Source organism: Gnatocerus cornutus, chromosome 2 (genome assembly GCF_029298725.1).
Source record: "Gnatocerus cornutus isolate USDA-ARS CGAHR chromosome 2, icGnaCorn1.1, whole genome shotgun sequence".
In the NCBI taxonomy this organism is placed as follows: domain Eukaryota; kingdom Metazoa; phylum Arthropoda; class Insecta; order Coleoptera; family Tenebrionidae; genus Gnatocerus; species Gnatocerus cornutus.
The window spans coordinates 20,354,204-20,379,065 of record NC_142234.1 but is presented as its reverse complement, the minus strand read 5'-3'; the positions used below and the strand labels follow the sequence as shown (position 1 = coordinate 20,379,065).

Genomic DNA, 24,862 nt, shown 5'->3' with positions numbered 1-24,862 from the left:
AATTATTGTAATTTGTCGGATAAAAAACGATGTACTGGGTGTTATCTTTCTTCTGAACAACGAATCTAGGCACTTTCTATCCCAGGAAAATAGAAATTAAACAAGAAAATCTGCGAATTTTAAAAAATATTTGAGAAAAACCCGGAATAGAAACGATTTAAAGTATACAAAAAATTCAGAGTATCGCGAAAAAAGGAATCAGTGGATAAATATTTACATAACAATGAATGCGAAGAATTTAAAAATTCAAAAACAGACTGATGACAATCGATTAATTTCCCTCACAGACGTTTTCCTTCGCATCATTCTCTTGACATTATTCGATTGCAATTTTAGCTTTTGAAAATATCAAATGTTCAGACAGCGCCAGCGGTTTGGTAATTTAGAAGACCTTCAACGAGAAATTACGCGCTGCTGTCAAAGGATCAATAAAATAGCACATAATATTTCTGAAAGCAAACGAAGACAAATGCGGCTTTGTTTACAACATAACAGTGAGCATTTCCAGTACCTATCTCGTGGAAATAAAAGAATTGTCGGTTTATTTTACGTGTGTGCAACTAGTTGGTCGTTGCGCATTAGACACATGAAAACCCGCGTCTTGTTTCAAAGGTACAAAATATGTGCTCGTTTGTCTGTAATTGGCAACTGTTTTAGGACAGAAACTGTTAAAAGTACGAAATTGTGCAATTTCCGGTTCGCCTTCGAAATATATATATATTTTTTAATTTGTTTATTTTTTAAAAAAATTGGAATTTGGTACAGTTAATAAACACGCCAAATGCTATACAACCTCAGAATTTTTCGGTTTTAGAGCAAAAAGCGACAATGTTACGGAATTAAATAGAAAGTGGTGGACAATTTTGGTTCGTTTTCAAAATTAAAAATTCTAAAAATTTTGTTTGTGGCTTTAAAATTTTGGAATTTTGTACAATTGATAAACAATTTTAAAACAGTAAAACCTACAAATTTTACTTTTTTAGGACAAAAACTGCCCAAATTACGAAATAGAAAAATAAAAATTTCCGTTTCGCCTTAAAAATTTGTTTCTTCTTTCTTCTTAGGGTAAAAACAAATTGTAAATAAATTTTCGTTTTGAAAACAAATTTGCTTTTAACTCCAAACTAAACAAGCTTTGGGAAACGAAATGAGGTGGTAGTCCTGCTGTTTATCGCTTTTTAGTATGAGAACCATGCCAGCAATAACAGTTTTGCATTTCAATTAATATTCAACCTGTCAAATAAACCTCTTGGCATCAATTTTTCAACTTCAACTTCAAAGATCAGAAAAACCTAAAAATCCTTAAATATCTTCAGAGGTCCAAAGAATTTAAAAACGTTCTCGAAAGTTGGCAGGCTTCAAAATTGAACCCAAAACCAACGATTAAAAATTAAAAACTTTGAACAAAAAATCTTCTTCCGAGGCTACCTTGAGGTCACGTCCAAGGATCGGATCACAATACAGAAAAACGTATTGCGCTAACCTTTTCTAGGAGCTTCATAACAATTCAAAGAGCTCGTAAGGTCGCGAAACGGTTTTCACAACCATTTATCCGGAAGACTCATCCTGCGAAAACAAAACACCTGTACAGTAATTCATCGCCAACCATAACCAATGTAATTAAAGTGTTCATAATCCTCTCAATATAATCCGCAATATCTTTAATGTGTTGGTTTATTTACGCTTTTGTTTCACCATTTTACAACATCCAAGAGTCTTCGAAGGTTATAGAGGTCATTCTTGACAAATGAACGAAACTGTTGTGTCTTTTGCACGAAGTGGAATGGAAACCGTGTTGACTTGCTAAGAGTTCAACAAACTGACCGATTGTGTAACGTGAATGATGCATAAATCTGAACACAATTAATTATTGACCGAGATAGGCAACAAAGTAACGAAGATAATGACCTAACCGGTCACCGTGTGTACACCTCATCTTATTTTCGAACGGTGACCTTGTTTCATTTACATAGTGTTGCATACGTAAGGCACATTAACTTCGAATGAGGTCTACCTTCGGACAGATGTGGTTTGTAACATTGGGAGGTCTTGGATTTAGCTGTCATTTTCAACTAATACCACATAATCAGGACGAAGATTGTGAAAAATTGATTGTAAACAGGCGGAAAAGTTGGTAAACTAACAGGGAAAGTAATCTCGTCAGTTGGATTTTCCGATAAGACTTAGTGGTGATAACATTTTTTCCGGGCGGGCTATTTTTTAGTCCCCCATGACTTCATGGGTGTGGTTTGTTGACACGATATCGGTTATTTTGCAACAATTTCAAAAACAACAAGAATCGAATGGTTCCATTGACCGTGTGCTATTATTAAACAGTCTAATTTGAATCTACACCCATCGGAAAGTAATTATCCACGATCATAACTGGCATTGTAAAAATGAAAAGTGTCTTCATAAATAATTCCAAGCGCCACGGTTTCGTGACAAAGTGTATTTAATGCACACGTACCAATGATTATCTTATATTGGACATGCCAATAAAATTTATTCCTTACAATCGATTTAATGGTTTGTAATTGGTGAATTAAGTTAAATTAGTAGCCATTAAAACTGATTTATTCCCCAAATTTAATTGAAAATCTGTTTTTCCGAACTTTGATTTCCCTGCGATTATAATGTATTGTGGGTTGCATTGGAGAATTTGGCCAACCATGGAACCCTCAACTTCCGACAAGTATTTTCACTATCACAAACATAATTTTCGTGATTTACCATCATCCACGACGCTAAACAGAACATGATTTATCAGATTACCGAACAAAGCACTCGGTTCTTTGATCATGCGGCCAATGGGCAACGAAAATACTGATTAATAAATTTATAGTAGGTATGAGGTCAATGTTCGACAAAAGAACGAACATTTTCGCTATAAATTTCTGCTGGACGTGATTCTAATTAGCGCAATGACTTCAGGAAATGCACTGCGATTTTTATGAATCTAAGATGACGTGCGCACCGTTTAAAGAAATAATTGGGTTGAACTGATACTTCATATCACTGCATCAAAATGCCGCTAAAAATAGCCAGGCGGTTCTCTTTAATTTATTTATTCATGTGTGCAGTGCGGGGAATATTTCTACTTCAGTAATTGCCGCAATGTTGTTTTTAATTGAATGCGAAGTTTCCGTGATGATTAAAACAAATCTGGAAGATCACGAGTTTCCGCGAAGATTTTATTATTCTGAGGTCCCCGCACTTTAATTATTCTAAAAATTAAATCTAAATTTATTTATGAAGCAACGCCGTACTGTGCAACGACATCTATACACATCAAGCTCGCTTTTTTACCTTTGTTCCTAAAGGACGTGAATCAACAACGCTAACTATTCTGATATTTTTCCGCTAATTTCTCCCCGATGAATCGTTTCGAAAATATATAAACTCCCGTCCAGAGCTGAATAATGCAACTAGTCTGTTTTACACGGGAGATTCAAGTGCTAAATTTGGCGGCGAAATAAGGAATGAGGCTTTCAAGGCCGCGGTTTTGATTGATTGAATTGAAAGCTTGAAATTTAATTTAACAAAGCAAACAAAGACTCTATACATATTAGGGTCTTGTCATGGCGCCATCATTTTTTTTAAGTTGTCTGACAAGAAAAATAATGGGATACATGCAGACAAGTAGCGTATTAAACGTGTTTTGGATAGATTATTAAAAAGTAAACAGATTTGGCAATTTTTCTTTTGATGGGAAGTCTGTTCGTGGGCGATTAGACGAGATTAAGAGAGATTAGGTCGAATCTGATTGAAAATACCTGGAAGGTAATTAATTGCATTTGAGCCCGGATTTGGAATCTGCGTGAAATTCTGCGTAAAATGAGTAAAAGTATTGGTTACTTTAATATTGCGTTAAAAATAAGCGAGATATCGGATCTGAATTAGAGACCGTAAAAGAGACCAAATAACGCAAGTCTCCCAAAAAAATTGTGAGATATCGACAGCAGAAGTTTGCCATAATTTTTTTTCGAAGAAATCAAATTTTCGACTTTCGGAAAATTAAAGAACGAATTCTTAGCTAAAAAATCGCGAGAAAAACGATAAAGCAAAACCGTTTCTTTTTATCTGTTATACTTTCAAAAATATCAGGCATAACTTGCTGGTTTAGGGTCGTACGTGGATTTAGAGCGAGGATTTGGAATCTGCGCGAAATTCTGCGTAAAATGAGCCCATATAACGCAAGTTCGAGAAACGTAAATGCACTTTTTAGTACTCGCTTCGGCCGACACTAATCGAACTCAATTCGATTCGAGCCTTGCCAAACTGTGAACCGATCAAGATTGTACTGATTGTACTGCTGGTTTCAATCTGCTTATTTCCACGTTTGTATGGAGTATTAACTTGATAAATAATTTATACTGCAGATCTAAACCCTTCAGGAATGCCACGAACGCAAAGAATGTTCTTAACACTGCTAAACGAAGAATTTTTTTTATCACAACCTTGATTATTACAAATATTTAGCTTGAGTATCTAAGTAATGCTTCTGGCCCCGATTGTTGATACGCGATAAGATAAACTACGCGCAAATTCTTCAGACATTCTTTATATTTTCGTCTTTTTCTCCGAAGTTTCCAACGGAGAGAACTTCCTTAGCCCATATTTGTTTACCCCATTTCCAACTGAGAAATGTTCAAACATATCGAACGTTAATCTTACGGAGTGAGAGTCGGTATTACGTTTCTTTTTTACTTTCATTCTATTTATTGCTCACCTCAACGTTATTAACGAGCAATACTTTATTACCACTTGCAAATGTACCAGTGTTATTACAGAAAAATCTTACCATACATGGCTAACCTAAAAATGCTTATCAACAACTTTCACTGGGAATATATTTTTGTAACCTGAGAAATAAGATAATATCAAAGCTGCTGATTCAGGGCAGAGTAAGCAAATTGGGGAGCATCGCTGCTTTGTTGTGGTTTCCTTCAGAAAAGAGATTGAAACTAAAAACTCTGTAATGTGTCACTAATTTAACCGCAGATTTGCTGATAAAACTTCTATTGTAATGGAAATGTTAATTCGCTATGTGTGTTTCCATTATAACGCCGGCTAAACGAAATTCGCAGAGGGCTTCATTTGCGTTATTAATTTTCAGAGTTTCCCATCTACGTTTAATTTGATTACAAGACATTCTATTGTACTAAATGAATCAGATGAAATACAGGCAGTTAAAGAGGTTGTCATTCGACACTTTGAAGCCTGTGTTCATGACCCTCAAAAATGCGCTTAAACCAAGATCAAGGTTTTGTTGTGTTACCACAAATCGTTCGTAGTTACAATGTTTATTTATAAAATTACGCCCACGTATTTACGTCTTTTACCGTAGTGCTCCTCTCATTTCAAGCGTGTCTTGAATGTTTTATTAGAAGTTATTTACTCAGATTAAAGAGTTGGAATAGCCTCCTACTCAGTCTCTATTAATCAGACGTAATCCCAGACGAGAAAAATATCACAGGCGACAATTTTCACCCAGAATCAATAACAAACTTTCATTTTTAATATCTCTTTTAATTAATTTTAAAATAAGCCACTGTTGACTCCAAACTACCACTTCACTCCATGGTTTAATTTCGCCTAAATGTATATAAATTAGCATCGGAGTCTAATAAATCATCACGTCAGCTAATGAATGGATCCATCACCTGTCTTTCTTTCGCCTCGGTTTCTCTCCCCGAAAGCATTTTATAAATTTGCACCATTTTAAAAATAGGTGTATTTTTACGTCCTGATTCGCGCCGTTGGAATTAACTCGCATCCGAATTTAGATCCGTGTATTGTACGTATTGCGATGGACCTACATGGTTTTTAAGCTCAAAGTTCATCTAATAATAATGACGAATCACCTGATGCCAACACGGCCCACAGAAGCACTGGACGTTTTTACCGCTGACACGATCCCAAATACCATAAAAAATTCAACACTTTTTTTGTCATGCTGTGGTAAATGCATTTAGTGTGTCGCGGTTTTAAGAATGCAGATAACGAGTGAATCAGATTTGTGAAACGATTTAACAGCTTGTGGTTGCACTCGTAGAATTTTTAATGGGTTAAAATTACCCTAAGAGCCTAGACATTCATTTTCCAAGGGTGTTTCTGGTTTTAATCCCTCACTGGCGAATACAGTCGTGGGAGCTCAAGAACTACGTTTAGACCCTTTTGAAGTACAGATTTATCGCCTTGCGACTATAATTTGTTTTTAACCCAGGAAGGCAAGAAATAAGTTGCGAACAAGTTTCAAAAATAACCAACAGCGCAGTAGGAAAGTTTCTTTAGCGAGAATAAAACTTGTTTTGATTGAACTATTAAAGTGGAAAAAAGGGTCAAATGGCTTTTAGATTTTTGAGGAATTTATCTCTGGCTCATTCTCTTAGTTTTTTTGGCGGAGAGTTAATTTAAAACGGATTTTTCTGTTAGTCACGTTACAATTGTGATAACGAAAATATGTGCGGGAATGTGCAATTGTTATGAAAATCATGTTTATCATTAGAAATGTGTGGCATTTTTATTACAAAATCCTTGTATGGTTTTCAAATTAAATTATAATGGAATTTCCATTAGATACATTTCCGTTAACCAATTTTTCTGTATGGTACGTTTATTTATGTACATCCACGTTTCATGAAAATTATAAAATCGTCATTTTATAGGGAGTGCAAATTTATATAGAAAAAATGTCTTGAGAATTTTGAGAGAAAAAAAAAACGTTCCATTAAGTTAAGTTTTGAAAAAGTTATAGCTGTTTGAAAATATAAAAGCCATTTTTTAGAAAAATTTATAACTTTTTTTGGGTTGAAAATAAAAATTTGAAAAAATTCTGAGAACAGTTTTTCATAGAGTAGAAAAAAATTTAAAACTTTTAGCCAAATCGAAAATGGGCGGTCAAAAGTGGTCGATTTGGTATGGAAAATCCCATATAAAAAGGAACGGCAGAAAATGTGAAAAAAAAAATAAGAAAATAAGTGAGAACAGTGTCAATTTTATTGTTTGAATTTGATTTAATTCTTCATACAGTTAATGGGAACCGGATGGACAAACAGTCCTCGTCTCTCTCCCGGAAGTAACCATTTTGTCTTCCAAATATTGTTTCAAATTAAACTTAATACCAATTCCAAACTGCAATGGTCATATTTATCCTGCTATTCTGGTTTCCATTTCACATCCAACTGTCGGAAATAATTTAAGTAATTAATATTAATATCACAATGTCGGTTTAAATATAGAAAAAAATTCAATCCTTCTGGAAATACCTCTCCCGATTTATTTATAAACCCAAATCACCATAAAATTTGCAAATGAAAGCATCAATCTAAATTTAACACAAAACGAAAATTAGTACTCTCTTAATTTTTCCAATAATTGTGAGTTGGAAAAAGATCCGTTCTAAATTTGTAACCCTATTTAAAGAACCTTCATAATGTGGCGCAATAGTGCCATGTCAAGAAAAGGAGCTGAATGGACCATTAAAAATGTAATTCCAAACTACACAAATTCCAATTGCGTTTATGAACTAATTAACAGATTTTTAGTAAGACTGACCTTACCAAAAAAGTTTATTTAAGTGACTATAAAGTTTTAATAATGATAAATATTGAGATGCACCCAAATTTTACGGTATAAACAAAAACACAGCTTAATGCGTCGTAGAGTTTTAGCAAAATATTGAAAAAACCCCATTTATGGAACCGACGATTTTATTACAAACATACGATTTGCAGCGATCGTATTCATTACAATTTGTGTTCTAATGAAAAAGAACAATACTAGAGACAAAACATTGTATTGTAATGGATTTTTTGTATTAATTACGAATTTATCACGACTTGGGCGGTAGATATGACAAGTCAGACGAGGGTGAGTAATTAACAAAGAACGTGGCTTATGCTTATGTCAAGAAATGATTCATTATTTTGTCATTGGTGTTTTCTCAACAACTTGTTTTGATCAGAACCGGTAGCTATTGTTAGTCCCACAATGATTTTGATAAACTCATTACAAAAAAAAGAGTTATTATATTACATTCACCTGATTTTACGAGCGTTTTCTAAACCACCTTCTGAGTTATTTTCGGTATTTTTTTATCTTTTTTCCTTGGGCAGATGCCAAGCCCACGATTCATGATATCTATTAAATTTGATAATGTTTCAAGGACAGTTGTGATTATAAACATAACACCTAATTTTATTTACTCAAACATCGCAAAGTTAAAAATATCGAAATTTATAACTGGGTCCGGACCATAAAATTCATAAAAGGATTAATTTACTCGGACTTACGAGATATTTATAGTGCCAATTAAAATGTCAGTGGGAATGTAAGATTCTTCTGAAATTTAAAAGGTTGTAATTAAATTTACGAAATCTTGGACGAATTATGTGATCCAGTATTCACGTTTAATCTGTTCAACCTTGACAGTAAATTTCCATCCGAAGAGACAAAAACAGCTGATAATTATGTAAATATTTTGAACGTAATTATTAGAGCCCCGGAAAGTTATGGTCCAGGTTAACTATGTTTTGAGGCAAATATTTGTTTGAAGAAATATGAAAAAATGCAAAGAATGTCACGTGTACTTATTCCTATTAAAATATGTACTTTACTTTAAGACTCTGAGAGTCTGCACAATATTTGCATTTTGAACATTTTCAATTTATTCTATCCTTTTAAGGAGTTTCCTATTCAAACAGTCAATTTGTAAACAATGCGTCTTATTTCCACCTGTTGGCGCGTTATTTTGTGTTAATCGCAAGTAAATGGAATGGCGTTTGTTTAGAGAAGTGTTGCAACCGTGTGGCGCCTCGCCGTTCTCAAAACGTGGATAATTAGCAGTCTAGAAATTTCACATTTTTATACGATGTTTCATCAACTTGCTTACATACTGACTAAGAAGCAACACTAAATTTCTTCAGATAACTGCAAATTATTGTTTCAATCCAATTCAAAGAACAAAGTTCGAACGAAGCGCTGACGGTACATTTATTAATAGTAATTCACCTCGAGTGTAATAGTAAAATTTATTTTTAATATTTCGATCGTTCAACAAACTAAACAGAGCTAAATACCAGTAGTACACCTACTTGATTTACGTTTTATTACATTTATCACATTTTTTCGTCCAAACAGTCGGTATAAATAGTAATTTAGATCACTAGAGCAAAAATAAATAAATTAAAAATAAATGTCACGACTTTTATCCCAGCCTGTCTTTTCCGACAGTGATAAATTTAAACCAATTCTCAAATAATTTTTTTCGCATTTCAATTAAAACAGTCGTGGATTAATAAACAAACTCCTGAAAGAGTTCATGAACTTTTATCTGAAGCATTTTTATTATTTTTTCGCCAAGAGTGCGACCGAATTGTGGCTTCCCGGCACTTCATTGTAAATAGCATCAATGAGGAAAATTCATTGCATTTGCAGACTAACGATGACGGCAAAAATATGTAACTTCAGCAGAGCGAAAATTTTATTTTTGTTCTACGCTCCGAGCAAAATTTTCCGGGATCTCATTAATTTTTAACGAACTGTCATGTCTGTTTCAATGCTTGAAATAGTAAATATAAAAATGTTCACACGTTGGGGGCTTAATTTAATTACTCAAACAATTTTCCGACAAAAATTTGAACATGCTAAATTAATTTTTACTGGCGAGAATTTAACAGCTATATGCCTGTTTGTATTTACATTTTTATTTTACATATTGGAAATATTTTGTCGGCAGACCGTCATTTTAAAAATAAAAGCTGCAGAATTTTCCCATCAACAAATCGCACGTTATGTAATTACGAACTATTGATTTACTTTATCGCTGTCTATTTTACGAGGAAAAAGTGTGTTATTTCCGATAAAACAGGTTTTTATAAACAAAATGTGCAATTCTGATATCTCCAGAATAAATGAAATATCGTCGTAAGAATTTTCGGATTTCTATTAATCGTTTAAATCAGCTCCATTACTTTAAATTCACGCTGTACATGACAGCTCGCAGAATTTTTTCCTCTCTTATTTTATTTCCCTTGAAATTCACGTATCGTTCAGACTATTAGAGAGGGTCTAAATAAAATTTGGAGGAACTTTATCAGACAACTTGGTCGGTATTAACAAAACCTCCACCGTTTGAGTATCTGCATAAGGTAGATCCAGTTTGAAGCCATTACACTCTCGTTTAAGTTAATTGGACGCTTTTTTATTTCAGGTGGGTAAATGTGTAAAATCGGTGTTTATACAAGGTGTGTCGTAAGCCTGGAATAAACTCAGTGAATCGTAAAATCGTGCAGTTAAAAGAACATAAAAATACGATTTTTATTCTTTTAAAGGTAATATGAACGAATAAAATATATAGTACGATAAGTACAAAAACGCGAATGTCCTCTAACAGGACTAACAAATTTTCTCGTTTTGCACGGTTCTTTAGGTCCTGAAGGACACGCCAAAAAAGGAAATCTGAACATTTTGATGAAGGTTAGCGATAAAATTAACGAACCACGACAAAAATATGCGCTATTACGAAATTAAACGCTATAAATTTTAATTCCCGGTATTATTGTGACAAACGTGACAAATGAGATTCGCTGATTTGAAGTGTGTCAACTACTTCGGGGATCAGTACAATTTTACAAATGTGTATGAGCTGAACTCTGAATAGACGCATTCAATGACAATTCTATTCCACTGTCGTATCTCGCGTTTGAAATCTTTATGTACCGGGTGTTCCGCGGATTGCTGAACATAGGGAAATAACAGGGGAATTTGATTGATATTTTTTCCTACTCTCCAAAACCTTCAAATAAAGTTCGATTTGATGTGAATTGTACTTAAGGAGGTTCTTAATTCGAAAACCATTTTTAAGATTTAATGTTCTCAAATGAAGAATTCTCTTGAGCACAATCCGCCAGTAACCAAATTTAATTCAAAGTTTTGTAAGAAATAAAATGTTATTGCCCTATGTTTAACAATCCACGGAACACCCGGTACCATGAGCAAAATAAAAACGGCGTTGTGGCAGGCTTGGGAATCTGAAACGTGTTGGCAGCCCTGCACATTAATTGGTAGGTCAATGTGACATTTTTGGGAGTTTTGTTTTTAAAATCGCATTTTTTATGTATTATTTATCAGTTCGACCATTTATTTATGATAAATCGTTCTCTGGAGACTGAAATAGTGGAATCGGACATGTCAGCTTCGGAATTTGCATCTGTAAGAGACATTACGGGTGTCAAGAATCAATTTTTTACAATTCAAAGGCTAGAAATCGCATGATTTCATTCTGATAGGATTGACGTATGCTCAGATACGCCGCTGCTTGAATTATACTAAATTATATCGTTATTTGATGAGATAATAATGAATCCTTCCATTGCACCTGCATGCAACATTATAATGCATAATGCATGCAAAACCACGTTGTTGTGTTGCGAAGTTTCTTTCAAATTTGTGATTTAGAATTGGGGTATGTGTGGGTATTATTAGCGTTCAATCATCTGAGAAATGAATGTTTGACTGCCCCAGTTGGCGATTCTGAAAAACTAAATTGTACTGAAATGGTTAAAAAAATTATCACAATAAATGACTGGTGAAATTAAGGTGTGCAGGACTGGCCTCTAAAATTTAGCCAGAATTTATTCAGGAATTTGACCGATACTTCAGAATTGAGTTTCTGGTTATTTAACATAAGAATGGAAGTGTATATTTATGGAGGATAACGTATAGTTGCTGTATAAATATCTGTATCAATTTTGCATTTTTTAAACAGGAAAACAATCAGGTATATAAAAATATTTAACATTCCATTCTGTCTTCATGAGTCGTTGAAAGTCAAGCTCTATTGCAAAACAAACATTCTTGCAAATTATGCACATAGTTCTTGCAAGGGTTATCACAGGGTCTCGCGAGTATCACTCGCAATAAATTAATTTTCAACAGGTGTCATTTTCATACAGTAAAGTGGCTTCTGGTTCGAATATAATAAATCAGACCGGAAAACAGTTAAAAGAAGAAACCTTGAAAATTAAAAGTGGGTGTCAAATTTTCACCGTCCACAACAGAGCCGTGTGACATTTGTTGACATTTCAACACGTTCTGACAACCTGAATTGTATTGGAATTTGGCAAACGCTCGCTGATGATTGACTAAAAATAAATTTAATAATCGACTTACATTGCTGTTGCAGGAATAGGACGCAGGTGATTACGAAGAATCTTTTCATTTTGCGCGAATGAAGTCGTAAGGGCACCACAGATCGATTACGCGGAAAACCGGAAAAGTTTGTCAATTCGTGTCTTGGACATAATTAAGTTCGGAAAATCGCAAAAATTAGGAAAACCATCGGGCGCGTAAAAGTTTGAGGTTAGAAACAGCACCTGGAAAGATAACAGCGGTTACACTCACACACGGAGTACAGTTGATTAGCGACTAAAACAAGTCGTGCTAGAGCTACTTTGGTGAACGAGCAACAGCGAGCCCACACTATATCTGAATTCAATGATGAATGGGTTGCAGTGCATCAGGCGTCTTTAATGGTTGGTATTTTTAGAAACTCATCATTGTTCAATTTGGATATTGGAGGCATGCATTTAGAAATTAGATTTTTTACTTCCTATAATGGACCGAGCCCTTATACTCTTATTTTTTTAATATTCTTTATGCGCCTTCGCCACCCTTAACTGTATGGGTTACAGAGCAAACAAAGTCGTTAACGCCATATACAGGATGATCCAAAGAAACCAATAGCGTTGATACAGTCTATATCGTGTGATCCACGTCGAAACTGCCAACTAGCAACTGCCCAAATTTCAAATCGGTTCAAAAAAATAAAAAATTCAAAATTTTTTTTCGATTGAGTCAGAAATTTTTTTCGCGAAAAAATCGACCATCAAATTTTGGATATTTGAGGGCAATTTCTAAAAGAATTCATAGCATACCTAGAATAAAAAATTGAAAAAGTGCATAGAAAATAATATTAATTTACTATGCAACAATTTCAATTGAATTTATTGATTCCCATTAGCATAACATACAATTTTCATAAATTAGGTTTTATAATAATTTTTAATATCGTGTGATTCATTAAATTTCCATTCTAGGTAGGCCGTGTATTTTGGACGTGCGTTGACTTCTTGTTCGATAACTAGCAAATCTCGCAAATATTAAGTCGAAACTACTGTAATGGTGTTAGTTACGACATGAATTTTTTTCTCAAAGCCAACTGCGAATGGAAATTTAATGAATCACACAATATATCATACAGCATACAGCAAAACAAATAATACCCGCAGCTTAAATATACAGTATGTCCCCGGCCTGAGTTCACAAGAGGGAAAAAAAGTTTATTTTCCATTTTACAAAAAAATGACAAAGGAATAACATTTTTTGCTTATTTCAAAACAGATAACTCTGCAATTAAAATTTCAAAATTATTAGTTTGTACACTGTTAAAATTAATTTTTTCATTATTTTTATTTATTAATTTTGTAATCGTATTTAAATAATAGCAGGCTGTGGATTCACAATATTAAATAGTGCGTTAAAGATTAAAGAAAAATTTACCCAATAATGTGTAAGTATTAAAAAATTGGAAAAAAAATGCAATTGTTTCTTAACAATAATTGAGAAAATTCGAAAATTCTTAAAGTCTTAAAGAATTACGAGTTAAAATTGAACTATGTGCTAAAACAGGTAATGGGTCAATCAAATAGTGGAAATTGGTTTGAGTTAAGGAACAAATTTCATTCCTTTGACATTTTTTGCAAAATTAAAAATAAAAAAGTTCTTCCTTATTTTTTGTTTTTTTCGATTTTAAGAACACAGCTTCATAATATTAAAGTTTTAATTAAAGATTTATTTATTTTAAATTAAGCAAAAAATATTATTTCTTTGTCATTTTTTTGTAAAATGAAAAATAACGTTTTTTTTCCTCTTGTGAACTCAATCCGGTGACATACTGTAGGCAAATACAACGCAAAAAAGCAACTTGTTTGATCTGAAATGGCAACTTTTCAGTGCTTATCAGGTTTAAATTAAATTAATTGGTTATGTAAAGAAAATCCTATTTGCAGCTCTCAACTATTTATCGATTCTATGAAATGATATGAATAATTAATTTATCAACAAACATTTACTTGAAATGACAAATCTATAATAGTAACCAGCATTGGTCTATAGCAAACATTATTACAATTAGCATAAATCAGCACTCTGTTAAAATTATATGCAAATTAATTTAATTAGTCTGAAAACACTGAAAACAAAAAAAAGATCGTTGTCGATGCATGATAATTTTAATCCTCGTCCAAGCAAGACGCCATTTCACTAAAAGTAGAAACTCCTTTGTATGAATATCGATTAACAGCTCAGCTGTCGCGATCATACATCACATTTACCGAAAAATGAAAAATCGCACAATTTCCAATTTTAAATTTATGGAAAATGAGAATAATACTTTTATTAACAGAATCCGTGCAATGCATATGTCAGAGCACCAAAGCGTATCTACGGAAATTCAAAAAACTGTGAGAGGAATATTTTCAAATCGCGTTGTGACTGACACAGGATTTAAAGAAAATCTCGAACCTGACAGTTTTACGAAATAATGAATTAATTTCACAACTCATTTCATTCAAAGATTCAATGAATTACCTGTCCACAGTGTGAAGTGTGAATCTGCAACTGCTGGAAATTGCGAAATTATCTGGAAAATAATAATTTTCGATCCAGTGAATACGCACCATGCAATTGCCGCTGTAACGTTTTAATCCAATCCAATTTGGCGTAATTGTTACCGAGAAAATAGGCAGTTTAGAACGGTTTGAGTGGAAATGACAATATAATTTTTGTCAGGTTACCCCGAAATTTTGATTTAATTAACCGTGTTCAAGGGGCAATTTATCGGCAACGGCGCGTAATTAAACTTAACGCAACAAAGAGTGATCTGGTTTGACGTGGAGCAAACATTTCGGACAAAAGTTTCGCTTCGGCGGCGGACGATCGATTTGAATTTTTGGTTTTAGACTATTTGACCGTTTTTTTGGATTCTTTTAACACAAATTTGCCATGTTTTTCAGATCTTTCAGGGAAAGAATCTACTTTATTCTCTTTGATTCTTTCGAGTTATTTTAGTTTAGATTCTTTTGATTTTCGAATTTATTTCAAATTTTCTTGGACTCTTTCAGATTCTGCAGATTCAGATTTGTGAACTCAAAAATAAACGTTTTTGCCTTATAACAAGTGGTTTGGGACTCCACAAATAAAAATAAAATTGTTCCAACTTCTCCCACAATAAAACAGGATCTGTGGCTGTGGAGTGTAATAATCACTGCTATTTACATTCCAGTGCGTTGCATCAAATAATAATTAAATAAAACTGCAGTATAAATTGCTATTGAAAAACAATATTTCCTTTGGAATTAACCTCCGCAATGTTGAGTGGGGTCAACATCCAACCAGGTCAGTCCATTCCATGTAAATCGCAATGATATTTAAGAGAAGGATGTTTAAAACCCTCTGAATCATTTGAAACTAAATTACTTCAGTTAGGTACACGTAATAGGCGGCGAAGCAATTAATATGTCAACTGAAATCCTACTATTTGTTCGCCATTTTAATGAGTGTCTTTTCTGTCGAAATGACAATTTATTTAATGCGTTTAAAAGTTAATTACATCCCGTTTGAAACGTGGAAATCTCGGACTATAAAATCGGTAAAAATTAATAATTCTGGCCGGTCGCAAAAGATTTCAACAAAGTTTTTTAATTAATAGCAGTAATAAGACTCATTTTATCATGGCATACACGTTTCGAATAGCTCATTACATTTTTTAATTAAATCTTTTTCGCGTTTCAGTTATGACCGGAGCCGCGACAAAAAGTCACCAAACTGAAATAGTAATATCAGCGCATTTTTGTCGGTGAATGATAATCACAAAAATATCTTGCATCGAATTAATAAAGCGCGCAATTTGCTCGTAAGCGCTCTACACATGTAACGAGTCGAGATAAAAAACGCGGTTTTTTGCCATATCTAAGCCATTAGGCACGTGGCAAGCTAATGGCATATTTTCCATATGCCATTTGCGAGACAACCCGCAATGAATTTCTTCGTGAATGCACAGGATTTGTGTTTACGAGTCACATCTCCGGTTTAATTCTCGCCTCCCCTAAACAATACATTCTCTGACTTTATTGCACATTACCTAGACAGATAGGGTAACTAATTCCGAACATCAATCAGGTAACCACCGTAGCAGAATTAAAACATCTGGTACTGAAACATCATATTATGTGTACTTCAAATAGCCCGGAAAGCTCCGGAAATTGCACGTCAAGTGGAATAAAATGAGGATTTTTAATAAAACTTTTTGTTCTCGTTTTCGTTTGTAGCATTCTGCAATAGAATGCATTGTTGGTTTGCATTCCGTTTGGTAGTAATGCAAAACAATCGAAACATTTTTTTTTTGGTACTAATAAGCGCGCTCCGTTTCTTTTGTTTCCGTACAATTTTCAAAGCAAACTAAATCCGTCTTGTTGAACACGATTTACGGCAAATTGCAAAATTAGATCTGTCAAGAAAGTGCAAAACTAATAAAACAAAATGGTCATTGATACATCTGCGGTAGATTTATTCCCTGATTCAGTTTCGTACTTCTGAATGCATACGCTCGCCTCACTTTCGAATTTAGACGTCTTCATTTGCTGCAATCAAAACCCGATACAAACTAATCTAATTTATACCTGGCGAGACTAAACAGCTTCTATATTGAAGTGAGATAAGTTCAATTAATGCAATTAGTTTTGCATAATTGCGGGGAAGACTTTGACGCAAGAGTTAGAGCTGGCGGTGTCCCATTAAATTTTATCATCCAGCGGTCGTACTTTTTATTATCTTATGGTTAAACAAACGTTCATAGTTACTACATAAACAGATTGATTACATTGAACTTTCGGTTCGAAATTAATTGAATCTTATGATTGTTTAACAGTATAACTGTGCGAAATCTGTCTTTGGTCTCCTAAACAAACATCGCTTATAATTAACTAAACTAGTATAATGCAAAATGGTTTGAATACTAATATTCTAGTACAAACTAGGATTGAAACATCACGTTCCACAATTGATGGCATGCTTAACTTCTGATTCTAATGCAACTACAAACAGCTGCGTCTTATTAATTATAGCTGACGCTCGGAAGACGATGATGAGGCAGACTGGAAAATATGTAACATAATTTACGGAAATCTGACCAAGTTTGTGCAAAAATATCGAATCTTTAGGAGTTTTTTTAGTGGACTTTATCGGCAAAAAAAGTTTATTTGTTAAGTCTTGAAATGCAATAATAAATTCGCGTAATTGGTCCACAAATCACCTCAAACTTGTAAACCGCATATCTTCCATCTTCCATAAACTTTGCAAAATAATTTAAGGTAAAAACCTGCTTAGCCATCGCACAAAAACCGAAAAACTAAACCCCGCAAACACGACTTCTATTTTCCAGAATCGCGAATTCTCCGCAGATCTGCATCTCGATAACCGCACTTTTACCATTCCGGTCGAGTCCGGATCAAACCAAAGATCTATGCGAATTTAATGCCATCTAATCAAATAATACACGCTCTGATCGAAGCAAAACTTTTATTAATTGTGGGAGTTCCGAAGTTTTGTATAAATATTCTTATCTGCGAAATCCTTCATTGGATTTCGCTGTACAGAGACATAGTTTTCCAACAAGCTACAAAATAGAGCAAACCAAACTTACAAACTTTGAAGGAACTCGGAATTTTGCTGAAAAAGCTCACAATGAAATTATAATACATGAAAATTAATTTGCCTGTTCGTGTTGAGACTGCAGGCGGATGATAGCATTGATTTTAGCAAAATAGCTGTCTGCGCAAATATTGACAAAGAGAGAGAACCGAAGAAGTGTGTTTCTTGAGTCGTGTTCGAAAATATTTTTGTTGCTTGTAGTTGGGGTACTTACAAAATAATCATTCATCAGTTTGATTTTTCGCAATTGCAGGTACTAATTTAATTTCGCTTATGCTTGCGAACACGCGATTTGAATGTTAATAAACATTTATCGTGGTTACTATAATTACCGGATTTTTGCATGTTCGATGATTTGTTGCATCCACTTTTGAAAAAGCTTTTCTCCGTTACCTCCCTGCCAGGTCTGTTTATCTAAAGCGCTTTTGTGTCTGAGATTCATCTAATTTTCTTTCACATGTATCGGACGGATTTTCTTCCAGCGGATACCAATGTAGATTAATACCGACACTATCGATTTTGCAGTTCCAGACTAGTTTGGCCGCAATTTAAATAATATAAACGTGTTAGAAATGGTGGATGCGCCGGGTCATTTCTCTTAAACCCAAAATGTTTGTGCCGGACGTATTTTTTTTTATGAATAAAACTTTCAGTAAATAAAACATACTTGTACCTTGGAGTTCTGTGATATGAGGCAAACATCAATCGCCTCTTGAGGTTCTGATCCAATAAAAAATATCCACCGAAAAGGGATACGAGTCTCATGTGGAATGTATCACTCGTGTAAATTGAAAGTAAACAATTTTATCGAGTTTGTGAAGACAAATAACCAACAAATTTTATCAAAGCCAATCAGTACTTCAAACAGAAACATTCCACACAATTATTACTGTTCCAAATCCTCGGTGGAAAGATTTTATAAATAGGATCAACAATTTTAATTGAGCAATTATCAAGAAATTGTTGCGTTTTTCTCAGGTATAAATTTGAGGTAATTGCGTAAACAAATATCCGAGCTTAATATCCCTATGTGTAATTAAACTTTCGCCGAGGATTAGTAGTGGTGTTAACGACAGTTGTTATTATAACTCAGTCACGGCCTATTTAGCCCATATTAGCCTTACATTGCAAATCATCCTATCATAATGTTTACGCTCCTTGCAAGGTTCCATGTTCAAATGAATGTGATTATTCTAGGATAATAGATGTTTAGCCACACAACTAGAACAACCCTTAAAAGCATATTTTACACGATTTATCATAATTTGTTAAGCTTATGCTATAAATTTTAGCCATAATAAAGCAAACGGGATTAAATCTGGAAGTGGCACTAAAAATGGAGATTATTCTCACATATACACATCGGTTGCGTAAGGATAGATATTAGTGACTATGCAGGAACGGGTTGAATTTAATGGCAAACGTGCTCAGAATTTAAAGTTATTAATTTGAATGAATTACTTTAATTAAAGTATGAGGCCAATGTTAGCAATATAAAGTGGATTTTAAGTAACATCGGCAGCTTAAAGTCAAAGCTGGTTTTGCATATTTTCGGGGTAACAAAACGATACTCTTTCAAAGCAAACCTTCTTGCACTAGAGACGTCTTTGAGGGTTCTTGTATCCACTGATTGTCTCCTAGGAGTGTGTTGACTGCTCCGAATTGGAGCATGTAAATTAAACCGACGAATATTTAAGTGTACAATTACATATTTTGCCCCGAAATAATTTAATTTTGCATTTATGTTGCGCTTACTTTGAACTAACTCTCTTAACCATTTCTGCAAAGCGAAACAAGCTGGCTTAACTCCCCATGGAGCTATTACCGCCGGACTTTTGCGGATAGCTGGTAATTCCCAAGAAAATTAAAGACGTTTTCTAAATATGTTGCTTGAATAAATACCTCTTGAGGGAGGTTATAATAATAAAAAGTATCCAAACTGCAACAATAATACTGTGGCAAACAAAGTTGATGCCGCCTAACTAGCAATCGGAAAAGTGGAAAGCCAATAAATACAAAAATATGGTTAACACATGGCTAGCTAGCCATGTGCAGAGAATTGGATATTGAAATTGAATTCGTATTTTTACGATTTGTAAAAGATACTCTGCCAATGCGAAATAAGGAAATTGTGGGTCGGGCACATAACAAGATGCATCGAATCTCATATTCATGCAGCACTTCCGTCTAAATGCAGTAGAATTTTATCAAGTCAAAGGTGGCTTTAAAGCGCTATAAATTTCAAATTCTTTTAACATTTCAAGGAGGCGAATACATGGTAATTTTTCGGGCTTATTGCGCCATGATGTCTTTTGTTTTCTTTTAATTCAACAAATATTATTAGTGAATTGCAGCGAACAATGAAGGCCCTCTAAACAGTTCATTATTCCTTTAATTGGAGAGCTTTGGCGTGGATTTCCAGTCTCTTTAAGTTGATCCTGCCAGACGATGGTGCCAAAATGAGTCTTTTTAACTAATTCTCTGTTATGACGAGTTCTATGAGCGTTCAGTTCGTTTTATTTATAAGAGGAGTAAAAAAAAAGTAAAGTCGGTTATAACTACATGTATATTTTTACTTGTAAATGTATAATAGGATGCTCTTCTATGTATATTTTAAAAGGCAATAAAAGAGAACTAGGTCTTAGCGAGATATCGAGTGATTTTAATATTTATAACTTGGCAATGGTACCTAGTGTCATAATACAAAATTTACTATCCGAAACTTTAAACGCTTGAAATTCGGTTATTTGTAGTCGTATGTTAAAAATTCGAACAGGTTTGGATTTTGCTTAAAATTCTGCGTTAAATAAGCATCAATACTTTAATATTGCTTTATAAATAAATAAGTGAGATATCAACCGTGTCTGAATTAGAGACTGAAAAGCAACTATCCGAAACTTTAAATTTTACTAATTCTATCATTTCTAGACGTATCTATGTTAAAAATTCAAACAGTTTTAGATTCTGCGTAAAAAGCGAGATATCAACCGAATTAGATGTAGAATATAATTTTTTAGAAAAATTTCAAATGTAGGATCTGTAACAACTGAGCAGCGATATTTTCTAAGCTTCAAAATTTTGGTCTTTTTGACACAACCCAAAATTTGAAATGCCCTTGATTCAGTAATTTGTTGACGTACAGAAGAGGAATTAGGACAGTTTTAGATTTTAGATTCAGCCTGAATGAACTCAATAGTTAAATTTCCTATTCATCGATTTTAGTTTAGAAATATAAACGAAAAATGAAGAAAAGATTCAAACGAAAATTATTTTTAATAGCGACGATTCAAATTTATCAGACTAAACAGGAAATTAGATAAATAAATAAAACACAGATTTAGTGTGCTAATAAATTGTCATCTTTAATATTAGCGTGTTGGCTTGAATTCCAAAATGTCTAAATACCTATCCAAAACCAATTTGTCTGATAAGAAAGTAAAGAAAAGTTGTTTCATTCGCTGATTTACTGAAAACCAGGATAAAAATAAAAATAAAACTTGTAATGTTTGCCTTCACCATATAGATGGAAGTCTACCTTCAAAGAAGTCATTGCAATCAAATGTCTATACTTGAATAGATACAATAAAGCAAATATTGCAGGCATAGCGTCTTTTTCGTTTTTGTTCCAAAAGACTGTACTGCACAACTCTACACAAGGGTTATTTCGATTTCCTAGAAATTTTTATAATCGTAAAACAAATCGCATGTCAAAATTTCATTCATGCACTCAAATAAATAATACAGTCGGGGCCATAAACGTGGCCTAGAAAACGTTAGAAATTAAAATCGTAAACGTCACTCTAAACTTTACATAATCAGACTGACAAGTAAAATTCAACGAGCCAAAATTATTTTTCCCTGCACTGTTGGTGTGATTCATGGTCTTTTCATTTGTCGTCAATTTGAGATCGTATTACCCATTCGCCGAATCGTCCGGGAACGAATTGTCCGTATCCCCAATAACTCTTAAAAATTAATAATACGGCTTCTGGGTTCTCGCACACGAAAATTGAGTTGACCATGCCTATTTCCTTATTTGAAGTTATTCTGACAGGATAATTTTTTCCGTTGACCGAAACGTGAAAAAGCAGTGCTCTTATTAATTGTTTTCCTATGTTCTCGCACCGAATTGATTGTTTTTTTGTGTTCATGCAACCATTTCCAGTAATAGCTTTTCATTAGTTGGTTAGATAATACAATTTTTTCCCGTTTCCAGCGCATTTACCAAATAAGCACAATAAATGAAACGTTGTCTAGTTGACAATTGACAATATGTCTCAACGAGGTGTTATCAGTTATCGCAGACTTCATCTCCGTTGTGTGACAAATACAATGGCGGTATTACTCAGAAAACATCGATTTTCTGGCAGGTATTCGTTTCGCAGCAGCGATATTTCCTTTACGAAGTTTCCTTATAACATCATATGCCATTAATGTATTGGCAACACGCTTACCTCATCTGTTTGCGTGTTTAATATATCAAAGTATCGCTATTTCTGACAAAATCTGGGTAACTTGCTTATCGATCTTGTGTACAGGATAACTCGCATTATACTTAGGAAGTTTTTCTTAATTCAACTCGACGACTTGAAAGCTTCCATGCTTGACGCCGAAATATAGAAATATGTTCAAACAAATGCAAGGGAAATAAATTAAGTGATTTATTATTCAATAAGGAGAATGGTTAACAGGAAAAGAGGTAGAATTTACGGCAAAGAAAACAAATCCGGATTTGAGATAGCATCAAGCTCTTATCGTGCTCTATTTTATTCATCTCGGAACTAAATGAGAGATTTCAAGCGCTAATTTATGAAGTTGTTAATCTGCCGAAGGACGGGAATATACTAAATCGAATTGATGACAGTCACGTGCCCTTTTTTCATTAGCACAAAAAGTGATGCTTTTGCTGATGAGGGAAATGAACGACGTGACTATAGGAAGATTAAGAGCGTTATTGCCTTCAAAGATGAAAGCTAATCTTGGAAAAGCAACGTTCACACTACCTGGAGTAGCATCTACATAACTTTGATCGCCCATAACTCGGTTATTTGAGAACTGATCTTAACGAGTCTTACCTTTTTTGATTCTACGTGAAATTCTGCGTAAAATGAGCGCAGCGAGATATCGACTGTGGCTCAAAACAACCATCGAAGATAAAAAATCGCAAGAAAAACGATTTCAAAAGGCTTTTTTATATTCGCCCATTTGACGCTAAATTACGAAAAACCAAAGGGACGGAACAATGAATCATGAATAAAATTTATTCTTTGCATTTTTTTAGAAATTTACGTGGAATGAGTCGTTTTGGGAGCTCACCTCACACAAAAAACCACTCCTGCTCATTTCCTCGAAGCAGATGTTGCAGTTAACTGACTGAAAATATACAAAGAAAATTTCCACATTATTGTTTTACACTATGATAATGCACGACCGCTTTCCGCATTTGGGACCTCAGGGAATGTGTGAAACTTCAGTCTCAATTTAGTTCTCTCGGACTTTTATTTGTTTGCTCCAATAAAAAAGCACGTATACCGTTTGAATGATGGCCGAAGTTATGTTTGTTGAAATTAACAAACGTGAAGAACATTTCTGTCTTAAAAAACAGATGTGACTTCAACGGGTGTGGAAATTAAAAATGGATTAGTAACGAATAATTGCGACCGTGTATAGCTACAATTTTGGGGTGTAATCTCTTTGTGGTTGCGGAGGGTAAAGTCCAATTGTGAAATATTCATCGGTGAAATGATTAAAAAGGAATAATTTTGCCACAAATGTCTTGCAGCACTTATTCGGTGTGTTATGACATGCCCTGGAGCTTGTTTCGCGATCCTGAATAAGACGCAAGATTTTTTGTTCTGTTTCTCCCATTCACTGAACTTTTATCAAATTACTTAATGCATGTAGAAGCTCTCGAGAGACACGTAAACAATTTTTTATTTCGGCCTCTAATGGACCTGATGATGTATGTTGATGTAACTTTGTAACGACTTGTAATTTCGTAAGAAATTTCTCTTGCAGCCCCGCGAATTCAGAAATGAAGCAGAATATTTAATTAATTCGTCAGTTTGGCGGTGCGTCGATGTGGTAATAACTCATTCCTCACGCCTTAGATTTATCAGCGCACGGTTTGTTCCTCACTTCAGCAATGGCCCGGTAAATTAAGCAAGGCGCTATCAACATCTGTCTTAGTTCTGTATTGCGGTTCCAGATTTCAGCAGATGTTCTCCATTTGCTTCGGCGCAATACCGATAACTTCTTTACCGCAGCCGACTTTTCCCCGTTTTCATTATTCCGCCCGTTCTTAATAGCCACTGTCATATTTTAACTGATATGGATGTAATTAAAATTGCTTATGAGATGAAATTGGAAAATTAACTTCCCAAGAACAAAATTTCACTCTCGCCGACGCGTTTCATGATCAATGATTATCAACTTTAAAAGAAGACAAATTCGATTCTCGTATTTCTTGTTATTGTAAACAGCGCTCTGAAATCCCGGCGCCTCCACCATTTTTAACATTCCCCAGGTGGCTTCAAATAATTAAATCACTTAAACGGCTGTTGATGCTTATGTTAATGCAGTTGTGCAGTCAAACTGCGTCATAACTAAAATTAATGACACATAGAAACGTCAAAGTTGAAATGAAATATCTTGACGTAAACCGAAATTGCAAACTTAAATTAAAGTGAACTGTTGGTGTAGACATGCTCATTTGAAATGTGATTTGACACAGTTGTCATTCATTGTGAAACCCGATATTGCCTTTAAAATTTTTACGTGAACACTGTATAACTGGGATATAAAACAAATCGAATTTTTGCGCAGAATTGTTTATGAAGAGAACTAGCTGGCGTCGATAGAGAATCATAATTTCCGCCTGTCAAAGTAATGGATGTTGTTATTAAGTTCTTACGATACTCTGAACACGTTCATAACTGTTGGAGATTCATTCGATATTAGGGCATAGGATTTTTAATTCTCTATAATATTTTCCAGTTCTACAAATATTTGCCTTTCAATACTACAATTGTCATCCAAATCTAATAGCGTTTTTACAGTCAGTTTGTTTATTGTGGGAGGAATTCGC

The 24,862-nt window shown here is 34.1% G+C and overlaps 1 protein-coding gene across 1 annotated transcript in view; it reads right to left on the bottom strand.

Annotated features, from left to right (window-relative positions):
• The window catches only part of LOC148179914 (cysteine-rich motor neuron 1 protein-like), a 56,534-nt gene extending 44,033 nt beyond the window's left edge, over window positions 1-12,501 (bottom strand). The window contains exon 1 of the mRNA XM_088030738.1: window positions 12,178-12,501. Coding sequence (XP_087886864.1) covers window positions 12,178-12,226 — 49 coding nt within the window. The 5' untranslated portion in view covers window positions 12,227-12,501. The remainder of the gene's footprint in view (window positions 1-12,177) is intronic.
• Between the last annotated feature and the right edge of the window lie 12,361 nt (window positions 12,502-24,862).